General features: G+C 35.2%; 1 protein-coding gene across 3 annotated transcripts; it reads left to right on the top strand.

The window, feature by feature from the left end:
• Positions 1-8,039: 8,039 nt before the first annotated feature.
• LOC120139219 lies at positions 8,040-12,805 on the top strand. Of its 3 annotated transcripts, none has more exons than XM_039154527.1 (8): positions 8,050-8,295; positions 8,481-10,178; positions 10,285-10,339; positions 10,419-10,567; positions 10,949-11,035; positions 11,694-11,822; positions 11,895-12,139; positions 12,393-12,805. In XM_039154527.1, the coding sequence occupies exons 1-7, from the start codon at positions 8,218-8,220 to the stop codon at positions 12,066-12,068; spliced, it is 2,370 nt and encodes a 789-aa protein (XP_039010458.1). In that variant the 5' UTR covers positions 8,050-8,217; the 3' UTR covers positions 12,069-12,139; positions 12,393-12,805. The 3 variants fall into 3 exon arrangements, with proteins under 3 accessions (XP_039010460.1, XP_039010458.1, XP_039010459.1); XM_039154528.1 differs by having other exon boundaries at positions 12,388-12,805; XM_039154529.1 differs by lacking the exons at positions 11,895-12,139; positions 12,393-12,805 and having other exon boundaries at positions 8,040-8,295; positions 11,656-11,800.
• The last annotated feature ends 3,093 nt before the right edge of the window (positions 12,806-15,898 follow it).

Genomic DNA, 15,898 nt, shown 5'->3' with positions numbered 1-15,898 from the left:
AGATTTGTCTCACCCGAGCACTATGTCTTAATATATTAGTCAAAACCACTCACTACGAATAGGTTCTAACAGAATTCTCAAACCTTTCACCAGCTTACTACTAACATAAGAATAATTTGATCCCGTATCAATCAGAACTAACACAGATTTACCAGTTATCTAAAAAGTATCTACAATGATTTCTGGATCATCACAATCTTCACTCGTCTTTAGATTATACACTCGAGCAGTGGAATGCTCTTCAGGTTGAGCGGTCGACTCAGATTGATTCCTTCCTCTACTTCGACCTCTATCTCTCATAGGTGTAGCAGTGGATTTTTCTATTTAGGTAGGCTCTCTCATCATCAATGGACAGTATCTAATAAAGTGTCTTTCCTCTCCACACTTAAAACAAGCTTTGGAGACCCTTCGACATACCCCACTATGGGTTTTCCTATAGTGCTGACATTGTTTCGATTTGTCCACTCTGGATTCCACCGAATAAGTTTATCTTGCTCTTCCCGAATTTGATCCTCTACCTGAGGATGCTACAAATTCTACTCTAGTATGAGGTCGATAACTCGAACCTCTACTCTTCTTTGATTGAGAAGCACTGTACGAAGCATTATCTCTCTTATTCCACTGTGATATTTGCTCCACAAACCTCTCGTTTTGAGCTCGTTCCAGGGCTTTAGATCTATTCACTACATCTTGATATGAAGAGAGGTTAAGTGCCAACAACAACTCTTTCAGTCTGGGGCGTAAACCCTCCACAAAACAATCACAAGAGTCCTTCTCTGTAGGGACCAGTTCTGCAGTAAATCGACTCAACTTGTTGAATTCACACTCAAACTCATATACTATGAGATTCCTTTCTTTAAACTCATAAATTATTGCTTCATCTGGTGAATAAATTGATCCCCGATGTATCTATTCTTAAACTCTTCCAAAAAGAATGGCCAAGTCACCTGATCCCTTGAAGATCGTATAATCACATTAGATCACCAAATTCTAGCTTGACCTCATAATAACGAAACTACACCATCCAGTTTGGCTATTTCAGAACAATGAAGAAGCATTATATTCAAGTCATTAAGTCACATATTAGTGGTAACCAGACCTTCATCTTCTTCTCCTCTAAATTTGGCGCTCCTAATCTTCTCATCTCCTTAGGAACATTCATATTAGGGATTGAGGGAACAGACAGTTGGAAACACGTTAGAGTTATATCCAATGTCTAGAAGAAGGTCCCCTAAACTTGTACATACACTCTCTGATGTGCATGTTCCTCACCCTGCCTACTCGGGGAAGGAGAATTACTACTTTCCTCCATTCTATCTCCAGCTTCACTTTAGGAGTCCTCAAATTCTGATATCTATTAAGATCAATTTACTAAATGTATTAGCAAAGATAGCATACTAATCACCTTATCAGATCAGAAAGACTTAATTAAAAGTTGACATGTACACTTTTTTAAATAAAATCAACTTTATTTCGAACTTAAAACCAATTAAACCATAGCTCTGATACATTAAATGTAACACCCCTAATTAGTACCGACCCAGATACGAATCTGAGTGTCACATTGACTTTTCAAAACATATATAAAACAAATAAGAACAATTTAAATTTTTGATCAAGATAAAAAGGTAGAAAACCTTAACTTAAGTAAGATAACGATTTCTCATTCAAACTTAAATAAAAGCTTTGATAATTTACATAAATACAAAATATATGAGTTTACAAATTAGATCAGAGCATTTCAAATTAAACGTATAATACATGCCAACAATTTACAAAATTAACAAAAAACCTACATTTAATTTGTCTTGATATGATCTTCACGGGGTATGCTATCCTCAATAATTCAATCTTCAGCTTTCTTCAAACCTATACGTGAGGAAATCACACGCTAAGTCGATAGCTTAGTGAGGCAAATACTAAGAGTACTAACTTAATAAACGAAATCTTTATTGGTTTTTATCAAAAAATTTTATAAAGAACTCCACTTTATTTTCCATATCAAAAGGTATACTTATGTATAATATTCACTTTGTATAGCTTTTATCCAAATGCCCAATGTATACTACTGAGAACTCTAGGTATTTGAGTACATTGAGGTTGTGCACTAATGCTATTACCACAGCTCGTAATTTGCACTGAAGTTCCACATAATTGTCCCGAGGACCACATAAGTTTACACCAAAGTGCCACATAGGTTTTCACCAAAGTGCCATATAATTTTTTCGAAAGGACCACATAATTTTCCCGGAGGACCACATAAAACCCTCGACTTTTGGCATGCTAACTATACCTCTAATCCTCATACATATACCTTGGGCTATTAATCACATAATTATTTTCAACAACTATTCGAAGTGTCTCTTATTCACATAGTTACTTTCACATAGAGTCTTTTTAGATACACTTGATCAAATGTCACATTTCCATAATCATATAATCATAAAACATAGCTTATATAATATAAATTGAATAAAACATTGCAATATAACATAAAAGAAATTGTAAAGTTTTCGATTGAAAACACTGAGGATGGCTTATCGTAAGCCTTCCTCAATTCTGTTACAAAACCGAGAAGTTGCACTCACCTTTGCCTCACAGAAGTCCTAAGCGAATTCCTTAACACTTTTGAATCAGTACTTATAATGTCGAACTGACTGGAAGTTGATTATGTTCAACAACAACACAAAACGATTGAAAATCAATATCGTACTTCGAATCACTTATATCTAATCATAATAACTTATGATGAAAGAAATACTAAATTTTCATTTTATGCCTAGAAGTATCGGTACTACCACTACAGTACCGATACTACCATTCAGGGGTATCGATACCTCCTTACGGTACCGATACTATTTCGACGTTTTGGAATTATATCTTGAAAATGGTACCAATACCATACCCATGGTATCGATACTACCAACCCAATATCGATACCCTCATCAACCAGTATTGATTCCACTCTTTGAAATCCACAAATTTAGCCTTGAAGTATCGATACTATTCTAACGGTAATACTACATGCCTAGAATTGCTATTTTCAATTCGAAAATCAACCAAAATCTTCCTAAATCTCTTACTTTTATCCCTCATTAAGCCTTTAAACTCACACTTATGCATCCAAACCAACTTGTCTTCATTTACTACTCCCTAACATACCAAATCTCATTAGAACACTTACATCTATGAATCATACCATGTTTTCAATCATACTCTTAATCAATTCTGAACTTTCTATCTCTTTCAATAGCCCATTAACAAGTCAAATTTAGTCCTAAAACTACAAAAACTACACCATATCAAAAATTCATTTCAAAACCCATTTTACAAATCCCATTCTAATTTGCTCATCTTGTTGTTTTAATCTATTATAAGCTTTCCTTAAGCTTTTTTAACACCCAATCTACCCACACCAACCTAAATATTTAGAAACCAACAAAAATCATGGAAACTTACCTTTGTAATGGCTTCCTATGGGCAAGGAGAAAGAAGAGAGAAATGTTTCCAAACTTTTCCCCTATTCCACGTGTTACATTCCTTAAAAGAGAGAAGATAAAATCTTTCAGGTGAAAAGACCATATTGTCTTTCTCCAAATCCCAAATTAATATCAAGTCCAGACCAAAAAGTTTTACAACAAATCCTTAAAATTTTCAAATTATTCTAATTAAACCACTGAGTTTTAAATTTTTATATTTTGGTCTCTAACCCGATGATTGGGGTGTTACAATATGGTCGTAAGTGTCGTACAACGTTGTATTGGACTGAATTGAGTGAAAGACGTGTTGTTAAACCTAATTCAATTTATGAAGCGGAGGATAAGGTTAAGCTGATATTGAATCAGTTAAAGGTTGTTTTTTATCGCCATAAGTCTTATGCGGATTTGAAACATCGAGAGATTGAATATGAGGTTGGTGACTTTATGTTCTTGAAAGTTTCACCTTAGAGGAAGGTGTTGAGGTTTGGTTGCAAAGGAAAGCTTAGTTTGAGATTTATTGGATCGTATGAGGTGTTAGAGCGTATAGGTTATGTAGCTTATACGAGTTGAGGATGTAGAGATTTGTGTCGATCTTTCTTATAAGGAAAAGTCGGTATAGATTTTAGCTCGAGATGTGAAAGTTCTCTAGAATATAACTATTCCGTTAGTAAAGGTGTTGTGGTGTAACCATAATATTGAAGAGGCTACATGGGTGCCTGAGGAGTCAATGAAGGTGTAATATCCATATATGTTTGTTTAAGGTAATTTTGAGGATAAAAGTCTCTTTAGGGGAGAGAGTTGTAACGTCTCAAAATCCAGGTCAGTAGTTCAAGTTGGTAATCAGAATGATTTTTTGGATTTTGATAAAATATATTTTTTTGGGAAGTTGGTGATAAATATTTTCTAAAATGGTTTATATGGTTTTTGATTTATTTTTAGGATTTTATAATGCCTTATAAGGTGACTAAATTAAACGAATTAAAATGTTCAATTTTAGTGACTAAATTATAAAGGACTGAAATATCAAAATCTATGAAGCTATTTTACCAAGTGAAATATTCACTCTCCTTCCCCCTACTCTTAACCATGAACTTTCCTATATAACTACCTTGATTTATTCATACTTTTTTTGTGTTCCTAAATTCACTTCCTAAAACCTTGATTAATTCTTTGTTCTCTTCATCAAAAAATTACCATTGCAAGCCTTGCAAAAATTCTCTTTGTTTCTCCTACATGGTCGATTTCTTCTCTTATGTAATACCCCAAATATCGAATCAGAGACTTTATTGAAAGAATCTAAAATTTGAGAATTTATTTAACAAATTGATAAAAGATGAGAATGATTTGAAATAGTGGTTTAGACTAAATTGTAGCAATGGATGATTATGAGGGCATTTTGGTCCTTTAAAGGGAAAATGAATTTAAAATTTATTTTTAATAAGATATTAAGTAAAGACGGGATAGGGGAAATAGCTTACCAAAAGTCATCCCCTTTTTCTTCTTTCTTTTCCCATGAAAAAGCTCTCCTCCATAATTAAAGATCTAAATCAAGCTCCCGAGTCAAGCAAAACAAAAGGCAAAGGAAAAGAACCTGAGTAATCAACTTTGCATTTTTAGATATAATAGCGAGGCAACCCAGGTGAGTGCATTTATTATGTACGTAGATGTTATTGTATAGATTTACCCAATGATTTATTGATATATGTATGACGATTACCCAATAGGCACTTTGTGTGCAAAAAGTTAAGAAATTCATAATTAGTTTATGAATTTCAATATGGGCACTTTGTGTGCAAAAAGTTAAGAAATTCATAATTAGTTTATGAATTTCCATATGGGCACTTTGTGTGCAAAAAGTTAAGAAATTCATAATTAGTTTATGAATTTCCATATGGTTTGTGTGCAAAAATTAAGAAATTCATAATTAGTTTATGAAATTCCATATGGGCACTTTGTGTGCAAAAAGTTACGCAATTATATGAATTTTGGTTGTGAGTGTGCAACCCACGTAAATTATAATAATTTTATAAATTATCGTTTGACACTACATGTGCAAACTATAGAATTTATAATGAATTAAAAGAGTTAAGTGATATTATGAATAATTATTAGAGTAAAAATAGTTCTAAAGTAATAGATTAATGGCCTAGCTATGCATTTGGCAGAAAGGTGTCAATTATGCCAGTTAGATGAACAGTTAAATACTATTGAGTAAAAGATTAATGGCCTTGCTGTGCATTTGGCAGAAACGTGTCAATTATGCCAGTTAGATAATCGATTAAATACCGTTGAGTAAAAGATTAATGGCCTAGCTGTGCATTTGGCAGAAATGTGCCAATTATGCCAGTTAGATGAACGGTTAAATACCGTTGAGTAAAATATTAATGGCCTAGCTGTGCATTTGGTAGAAAGATGTCAACTATGCTAGTTAGATGAATGGTTAAATACTGTTGAGTAAAAGATTAATGGCCTAGTTGTGCATTTGGCAGAAATGTGTCAATTATGCCAGTTAAATGAACAGTTAAATACCGTTGAGTAAAAGATTAATGGCCTAGCTGTGCATTTGGCAGAAAGGTGTCCATTATGCCAGTTAGATGAACAGTTAAATACCATTGAGTAAAAGATTAATGGCCTAGCTGTGCATTAGGCAGAATGTGTCAATTATCCCAATTAGATGAGTAGTTAAATACTGTTGAGTAAAAGATTAATGACCTAGCTGTGCAATTTGACAGAAAAGTGTCAATTATGCAAGTTAGATGAAAAGCTAAATGCTTTTGGGTAAAAAACTAAAGGAATTATAATGCATTTATATATATATATATATATATATATATATATATATATATATATATATATATATATATACAACAATGCATAATTGGTATGAATGGATGTCATAAAGGAAAAAGTAAACAATATATAATAGGCATGAAAGGATGCCCAAATAAAAATACAAAACGATGTATTAACAATATTTAAGGTGCCATCCATAATGATTATAAAAGATACATGATCAATTGGCACTTTGGTGCAATACATGTATAGTACTTTCTCATTTAATGTACACAAGACAAATAAAGAATAATGGGGGGAAATATACCGAAGGATAAGTACGATGAGCCTACTAAGAATAATTGCAATGATTGTATTAAAGAATTATGATTGAACAGAGAAGGGCTTATCTGGTCCTTAGGGATTATGCAATTTAATTCGTCATTCATTGGTTATAAGATATCTATGTATAAATTATATATATGTATAAATTGTGATATCTTTACAGTATTATGTCTCACTAAGTAAATACTTAACGTGTGTTGATTTCACGCGCAGGGAACGATCAAGGTTTTGCCAAGTAAGGAGTGCAATAGTAACAACTTTCATCAATTAAAGGTTGACTCATCAGTAACATTAGGACAATCTCATTCATTTTGAGAGCTTAGTTGGCATGTAATTAAACTATAGTAAATATTTTGTAATGTATTTAAGTGATTGTTTTAGTATTTTGCTTCTATGAATATCATATTTTATAGTTGTTCAAATTGAAACAAAATTTTACGGGTTTTCAAATGATATAATGTTTTATAAAGTGATGTGACATCTGTATCTCGTGTACGGAAAGATGTACATGGTATGAGTGTTACACCTTACCTTTGCCATCGTTCATTTCTTGATTTTTGATAACATTCTCCCTTGTTTCTTTATCTCATTATTCCTTCCTTCAACATCATTCTTTGATGATTTTTTATATCATTCTACTTTGGTCTTCTTGGTTTTTTTTGGATTGTTTCTTGGTCTTTTTGGTTTATTGGTCGTTAACACAAGTAATTACATATAGGATAAATGCATATTTAGTCGTTTAACTATCACTTTGGTTCTGTTTTGATCACTCACTTATTTTTTTTCAAAATCATATTTAAAATAACATTTTAGTCATCCGTAGTAAAAAACGTAACGATGTTGATGATGTATCACCATAATATAATACCACGTCATGATTGAAAAAAATAAAAATACTACATTAGCAGTTCTATTAATTTTTTAAAATCGGATGATCAAAACAAAACTAAAAACGTAACTTTAGGCATGATTTAAAAAGAACTATTGAGCGACCAAAATAGAAACAAAGTAATAGTTGAATGACTAAATATATAATTTACCCTTACATATATTAGCAATATGACATCACATAATGTATTAACAAAAAGCGAAGGAATTTATTCAGCATTAATGCTTTACATGTAAATTACTAAAACCCCACTAAGATAATGCATGTCCTTATCCACATATTGTGAACCAGCCTTCGTTCAAGATCCAGCTTGAAATCTGAATGGGTTTTGAAATGCTATACACAAGCCAGCCAATATGTGAAGGGCTTAAAAGAAAAAGAAAAAAACTCTAACAATGATATAATCGTAATTTCACAAGCGCGTGAGAGACTGCCCCTGCGAACTCGCGTTTTCCAAAGCTTTCGTTTCGATCCGTCCGTTTCCGAGACTGACGAAGACTGAAAGGAGCCTAGAAAGCTCCATCTCCAAATCCAAAAAATAAATAAATAAAAAATTTCAAACTCATTTCCATGGCAGATCTCTAAGTTCCACAACCCCCCCCCCTTAAAAAAATCCCAGTCATCTGTTAAATCTTTACTCTTTTCCCCAAATTTTATAAAATTACTTTCATATTTGTAAATCCTACCACTGCATTTCGTTATAGATAAAAAGGAAAAAAAAATTCAAATTTCATGTCAGCTCTGCCTGCTTCAGTTTCTTCTTCTTCTTGGATCCCTGAAGACGATCTCTTATTGAAGAACGCCATTGAGGTAACCTCTTTCTTCTTTTTCTCAAAATTTAATATTAGTTAAATTTCCTTTCTTACAGTCTTAAAGGAATCTTTTCCACTTATCTGACCTTAAAGTCTAAAGCGAGAGAAGATAAAACCCTAGGTTCAGTTGATTTCTTCGTTTTCTCCCCTAAAAAGTGATACTTGAAATTTTGGTAATTTCAGTCCGGTGCTTCTTTGGAAGCTCTAGCAAAAGGTGCGGTTCGATTTTCACGGAAGTTTACTGTTAGAGAATTGCAAGATCGATGGCGCTCTTTACTTTATGATCCTCTTATTTCTGATCAAGCAGCAGCTCGTATGATTGAGGTTGAATTATCTGCTTCTAATTTGTCTTCTAAATTGAATAAATTTGATTCTCTTGTTGAAAATGGAAGTGCTAAAAGGAAATTTGAAAGCGTTAAAAGATCATATTATACTATGAGGAAGAGGACCTGTAACCACCATGTGACGAACTCGAGTGGTGTTAGTTTTCTTGGATCATCTAATGGTAATGATTGCATCCAGAATAGAGGTTATGATGAGCTTGTTGGGCCCCGTGAAGATTGTGTTCAGAACCAATTCGGATTCGGTGATTTAGGCATTGATAGTGCAGGTAAACAATCACAAAAGGATGATTTGCAGGTATCTTTGAAGAAGGATTGCTTTGGTGAGAAAGTGGAGAATATTGAACAGAATGATGTGTCTAGGAGGTCTCATTGTGTCATTTTCAAGGCTTCAGATAAATTTGATCATCCATCTGGGGTTGAAGGAACCAAACCTTACTCGGTCGGATGTTCGTCACCACAGCCAGATATGCCACTGTGGAAAACGATGGAAGATGTTCCAGCGGCTGTGATGCCATTTAATGATGGCCCTGGAGACAAAAGCCAACATGTAGAAGGTGAAATTGTGCATCCTGAAGACGTGGATGGTAAGAAAATGTGTGAATCTGGATATGATATTGTTCCTTCAGACATGATGTTAAAAGATGGTTATGAAATTAGTAATTCAGTTGCTACAACTTGTGGTGATTTAGCTGAAACTGATGCTTTATTAAATTTTGACGGTGATGCCATTGATAAATCTTGTTACGAGAGTGTGAATTCACTTTTGCTGAACTCTTCTAATGTTCCTGAAGATGACACACCAAAGACTAAAGAACCTGAGACATTAGTTTCAGATGTTTGTCCTGGTACTTCGGAAACTGCTTGTCCTCCAAAGTTGGATGAAGTTCCAGACCAACATTCACATTCTGGGCATGCTGAACAGTCACATTTTGGGAATCCGGAAATCAATTTGCCTTCATCTGCGTCTTCGTCAAATCCTCATTCTCTTGAACTTCATGATGAAGTGATTTGCTGCATGTTGAACAGCGAGGATCCTGAAATCCCATGCAATGATGATGTTCTTCTAGGTAAAGATTTAGCTACGGAAGAGTGTCTTCTAGTGGGTAGTGATCAGGCCTCATCCCTTGCAAATCAAAAGTCTAGTAAAGAAGTGAGCTTGATACAGACAGAAGATAATCTTACTCAATGTTTTACTGCTCCCAAGTTGATAGGATTGGACATTTTGTCAGAATCTAGTCAAGGTGTCAAATCTGAGTTTCATGATGGTCAATGTCATGTGATTTCCAGGCAGTCTCAAAATTCCCTGGTCTACCCATATAGGTTCAAAGCAGCCCACACATTTCCCAATTCTGCTGCCGATGGTGCAGCAGTAGAAGATCCATCAGATGAATGCAATACCAAAGATATTTCTACGTATGCAAAAGCAAGTTCCATTGTAGATACTGTTTTGGAACCTGAAGCAAACAATGCAACATCTGATCAGATAGAATATGAAAGCGGCGATAACGTTCCTAGCTTTTCTGACATTGAAGCCATGGTAAATCTTGATTATTATTATCTTTATGGGAACTTATTTATTTATGATGTCATCGGTATTTATTATACTGGGTGTTTAAAGAACAATCATTTGATGTTCGCTTCAGATACTTGAGATGGATTTATGTCCAGAAGAATTCGATTCTTTCATTAGGAGAGAAGGTATGAAGTTCAATTTGAACAACAATGGTCAAGTTATGGTTGAACAACAATGTTGATTTTGTTTTCTTGAAATTTCTAGTCTCAAGATATCAAGATGAGCATTCCAAGAGAACAATAATCAGGTTGGAACAAGGTGCTCGGTCTGCTATGCAAAGAGCTATTGCATCTCGAGGAGCGTTTGCTGTCTTATATGGCATTCATATGAAACATTACATTAAAGAATCTGAGGTAATCAATTTTATCCATGCGTCGTTTTAGATTGCATGCATTATGCTGAAAATCAGCCCATTCCTTTCTTTTTCCGTAGAAATTTTCATATGATATGGTTGGGAATATACTCATGAACTTTTATCTTCTCAATTTCTTTTCCAAACTCCTTTTTTTACCCTTGTTTTTGTTACTCAAGTTTTTGGTTAAACTTGTGGTGCTTATGCTATGCGTGTTTTCTTTCTATATTTCAATGCATGAAGGTGCAGAAAGTTTGCACTGTATTAGGTTGAGCGTTTATGTGTATTAATTTTCATATTGCCTGGTTAGTAACCGATGTCTTGACATTTGATGCGAATGATTGCTCTCATGTTTCTAGTGCAAGCTCTCCCTGGTTTGCAGGTTATACTTGGCAGGGCAACCGTGGATGTTGGTGTTGATATTGACTTAGGAAGGGAAGGGCGTGCTAACAAAATATCTAGACGACAGGTATTTTGATTTCCTTGACATAGATGGCTATTTGCATTTTGTCTGAGTTTTGCTTATGGACAGTGCACAGAGGGTGGGGGAACTTTGACCCTTGAATCTGCATATTCCTACCCTTCAAGGGGGAGGTGTCTCACCACCTTGCCAAATCTGCGGTCACTCAATTTAGATATTTGAATTATCAGTTGCGGATACCTTGCCTCTTCTTAGAACTTATCTATGAATATTTGAATAAGTTACTATTACTAAAGTGGGAGGCCACTAGAATGCTACAGGTATGTTCTGTACCTTAGTTTGTATGTGGTGACACTTGCACTTTTATGTCAAATTATTGGAAATGGGTTTAAATGTTATTGAGTTAAATCCTTAATTAAGATTCAGAGTTACTTTTAGGAAAGGTCTTTCGATCAGTTTAGAATTACTTTGTTTTTGCATACCTTAATTAGCCTTTTGAGCGTGTTCTTTTATTACGAGTTATATTCCTACATGCTACATCCATTAATTCTAGTTTATTAAGGCACTTGTGAAGATGAACAACATTTTTGTCCAAAAAAATATTGATTATACCTGTTTAGCTTGTCAGATATACTTTTTAGATTGTTTTTCTCCTATAATGCTTGCAAATGTACATGGGAATAATTACTCTCATTGTTTCTGCTAGGCAATGATAAAACTGGAGGAGGATGGTTCCTTCTCTTTGAAGAATCTGGGCAAGAGTTCGATATTTTTAAATGGGAAGGAAGTTTCTACTGGACAGCTGATAGCTCTTGGTTCAAACAGTTTGATTGAGGTAGCTTCAATTAATTGTCTTTTTTCTTTCAAATTATACAATCTTCACTAATTGACATTTTCCTTCTTGCAGATTAGGGACATGGCTTTTATCTTTGAAATAAACCATAATTCTGTGGAGCGTCATCTAGCAAAAATCACCTTAAATAACCAAGAAAAGAAAACAGCATTCAATGGGTCAGAAGAGCCAAAGAAGGTGTTGCATGAATTGGGAGTTTTGCTTACAAGTACGTCTAAACACGAATAACCAAGAAAAAACATTTAACTGGTGGGAAGAGCTGAAGAAGGTGTTGCATGAATAGGGAGATTTGCTTGCAAGTACGTCTCATTCCGATACTAATCAGCTTATATCGGAATGAGACTGGAGCCACTCTTAGTTGGTTCAAACAGTTTGATTGAGTTTGATTGGTTCAAACAGTTAGATAGGTATATACCTAACTAAGAGTGGCTCCAGTCTCATTCCGATATTAGGGTAACTTATGAGTTTGTCGAACAATTGGATCATTGCTATTTGCTTATGGATACTAATCACAAGGGTGACTACTTTCGTTTTGAACTGTGCCCAGTGCAGGCGGCCTGGAAGTCTCCTAATGGTGATAACTCTTGCGAAGATTCGGGCTGTTGGTACTTCATTAGAATCTTGGCAGCATGATCGTGTGGCTTCTACCCATACCCGCACTCAGGAGCTTAAAACATAAACTAATGATTGCTTGACAAGGCATCTTTCGGACTTAGAGCTCCAAGAATGTGTCTGCCAAAGCTGAACTAAAATCGTTACTGGAGAAGGAAGTGGCCTTTTGGTCCTGATGCTCCCGTGTCACTCGGCTAGTCCAGTAGGATAAAAAATACCTCCTATTTCCACGCGAAAGCTAATGAGAGGAGTAAGAAGAATTGGATTAAGGGCTTATATGACTGTCAGACACTTGCATGAAGACAGAAATGTTAAAAATATTGTTGTTGCCTATTTCCGAGATTTGTTTGCTTCATCGAACCCCATTATAGATGCTAGGATTTTGGACGCTTTGGACACGGTTATATCTGCAGATATTAATGCTGATTTATGTAGGGACTCTACTGCTGACGAGGTTATTCAAGCATTTTGAGACATAAACCCAAGGAAAGCACCAGGGGTCGATGGGCTCACTGGTAGATTTTACCGACTACATTGGGGCTTAATATGGACCAGGTTAACTGAACGGTAATTGTCCTTGTTCCTAAGGTTGAAGAGCCGCAGCATACCAAACAACTCTGGTCGATTAGCTTGTGCAATGTAGTTTACAATATAGTTTCCAAAGTTTTGATTTTTCGGATGAAGGGGTTCATGCCATTGTGCATTAGTGACAATCAGGCTGCCTTTATTCCTGGAGGCAGATTTCGAATAACATTTTAATTGCTCACAATTTGCTTCAATATATAACTCGTCAAATAATGGTCTGAACAAAGAGACGACTCTCAAGCTGGAGATAAAGAAGTCCTATGATAGGGTGGAGTGACCCTTCGTCAGATTATGTTGCGATTGAATTTTGATCTGAATGGGTGAATTTGGTTATGCAGTGTGTAGAATCTCTCTTTTTCTGATGTGGGTTACATCACGAGGAATCATTTAGGTAGTGTCCTTGGTGGCTTAGCTCAACCTGCTGCAGGTTGTTTGGTGTCTGGCTTGGCAGAGATTCATGCTTAAACAGCGGACCTTCGGTTTGCATGCGATAATCGTTCTTGACACAAGTTATGTCAGTCTTCAATAAATTGGCTTCTGTAGAGGATGATTGTAACGCTTTAATCCAGTCTGACTTGAAGATTCACGATTACGATGTCACACTGGCCATTGAAATGGCTATAAACTTTTTTCTTTTAAAACTGATACATAACACATCTGATAATAGTTCATCCATAGTAAATAAAACAAAAAGTTGTAATAAAGTTTACAACACAAGGGAGATCCCAAAATATCCAAAATAATACAATATTGAGTTTAAGACAAAATAGAGTTACGACTGAATATCCAAAATAAAGCGTCGTACAGTACATGTCCTCTAAGAATGACTTAAAACGTACTTTGAAAGTCTCGGTTAATCTGATTTGTTGTTTTGGAATAATTGATGTCGAGAACTTTCCATGAATTGCCTCCTAAGAACCTGCGAACGGAAAAACATTTCGAACGCTGAGCTTCCGAGCTCATTGCCTCACTAGTAACTGTATTATATTACATGCATTCACTAAATGAGCTGATTAATGGTACAAGTTTGAAAACATGCAAATACTGATCTACTTAGCTGTGGTTGACATCATGTTGCGACTGAAGGTTCTATATCTCGGAGCTCACGCACCTTCTTGCCTGCCGAAATATCCCCTGGTACTTTGGGGTGAGATCCGGAACCACATCGAAGACGTACACCCGACCAACTTATTCCGTTAGGCCTTAGGGAATATGTTCCCAATTGCTTACTAAAGTTACCTTGGCACTGACTTGGATATATAGCTTACTGTCGTAATCCTGTTAAGAGAGACTCGAGTGTCGTGTCTATTTTTTCGAGTGTCAAACAAGGCTAGTTTTATGAAATCCTAGTTGTTACTATTTCTACTGTTATGATATTAATTAATGTTCTCACTTCTAATCTTATTTACTACTACACTAGTGCATTTGGGTCCCTCACGTCTGATCCCTTAATCTGTGGATTATTTATCCAAAACTGCTAGTGGGTACCGATACTGACCCTTAAGTATCGACACTGAACCTTTGGTATCGATACCCACTTGTTGGTATCGATATCGTTATGACTGACATAGGCTGATTGGGTAAGGTAGTATTGATAGTCAATGTTGAGTATCGATACTCTGGTGCTAGGGTATCGATACTAAAATTAGGTTCGATGTTTTGAAAAATACTTCGATATTGATACCCCTACTGGTAGTATCAATGCCCTGCCTTGGTATCGATACTCTATGTGAGTACTAATACCAAATTTGTGCACTTAAATATTGGTATCGATACCAATCCTATGAGTATCAAAACTGTGACCCCAGTATCGATACTCCTTGATTGAGTATCAATACTACCTTTAAAAATCCACTGATTTTTGCTTGAATGAGGACAATATCAATACTACCCTTGTTTTGACATGAAAAAATCATATCTTTCTACCCCAAAAGCCCTATTGAGGTCCCCAACTAATGTTTAAGTGTTATGTCTGATATTAAGGGTCATAAAAAGGCCATAAACATGATGAAAACACTCAAACTCTAAAATCTACCATGAACATGCTTCAAGCTTATGTAACCTACCAAAAATCACCAAATGGGCTACATATGGTAGAGATGAGTTAGAAATGAGTAACCTTACTAATCTAGGTTGTTGAAAACATCCAAGGTTCAACCCAAAGTGAGTTTCTCTCTTCCTTTTGCTTTGGAGCTTTCTCCAATTTCTTTCACTAAGCTAAAATCAAGTATACAAGTTACTAATGTTGTTGGGAAGCTTAGAGAATTTAAAACGTTTCAAGAGGCTTGAATCTTCTCAAAACGAACTGAAAACACTTAGGTATTTAAAACCCCCACTAAACCCACATTTTGGAAACTAAGGTGGAATGGTAAGTTGATAGCTTAATTTGAAGCTGAGATGATGAGGATTACGAATCGTACCTTCAAATTGACAAACTAGAGTTGTAAGGCCACCAAGCTACCTCCTTTAACTATTCAACTTGAAGGAAAGAAGAAAAGAAAAGATGAAGGCTTCGGAGTAGAGGAAGAAGACAAAAGTGAAGAAAAAGAGACATGCTACGTGACCTCACCCACAATTAAACAAATTCAGCCTTTCAAAAAGAAATTGGTTAAATTACTCCCTTGGTCTCATGATTTTGATTGCAAGCTAAAAATGCCCTTTTATCCACTATTTGGCGCAATCCAAGTCCAATTTCACTTAGCCTTGGATCAATGCTTCCTACAAGCTATGGATTTTATTCAAAACCTGATTCGAATTAACCCAAAATTCTTAACCCATAATTCGAGGCGTTACAATGATCTATCTATTCTTGCTTACCAGGAATGTTCACTGCTGGCAGCTCATCAGGGTTTCCATGTAAT

This window comes from Hibiscus syriacus, unplaced genomic scaffold (assembly GCF_006381635.1).
Source record: "Hibiscus syriacus cultivar Baekdansim isolate YM2019G1 unplaced genomic scaffold, ASM638163v2 tig00110733_pilon, whole genome shotgun sequence".
Taxonomy (NCBI): Eukaryota; Viridiplantae; Streptophyta; class Magnoliopsida; order Malvales; family Malvaceae; genus Hibiscus; species Hibiscus syriacus.
The sequence above is the reverse complement of the archived record's forward strand: the minus strand, read 5'-3'. Positions and strand labels throughout refer to the sequence as shown.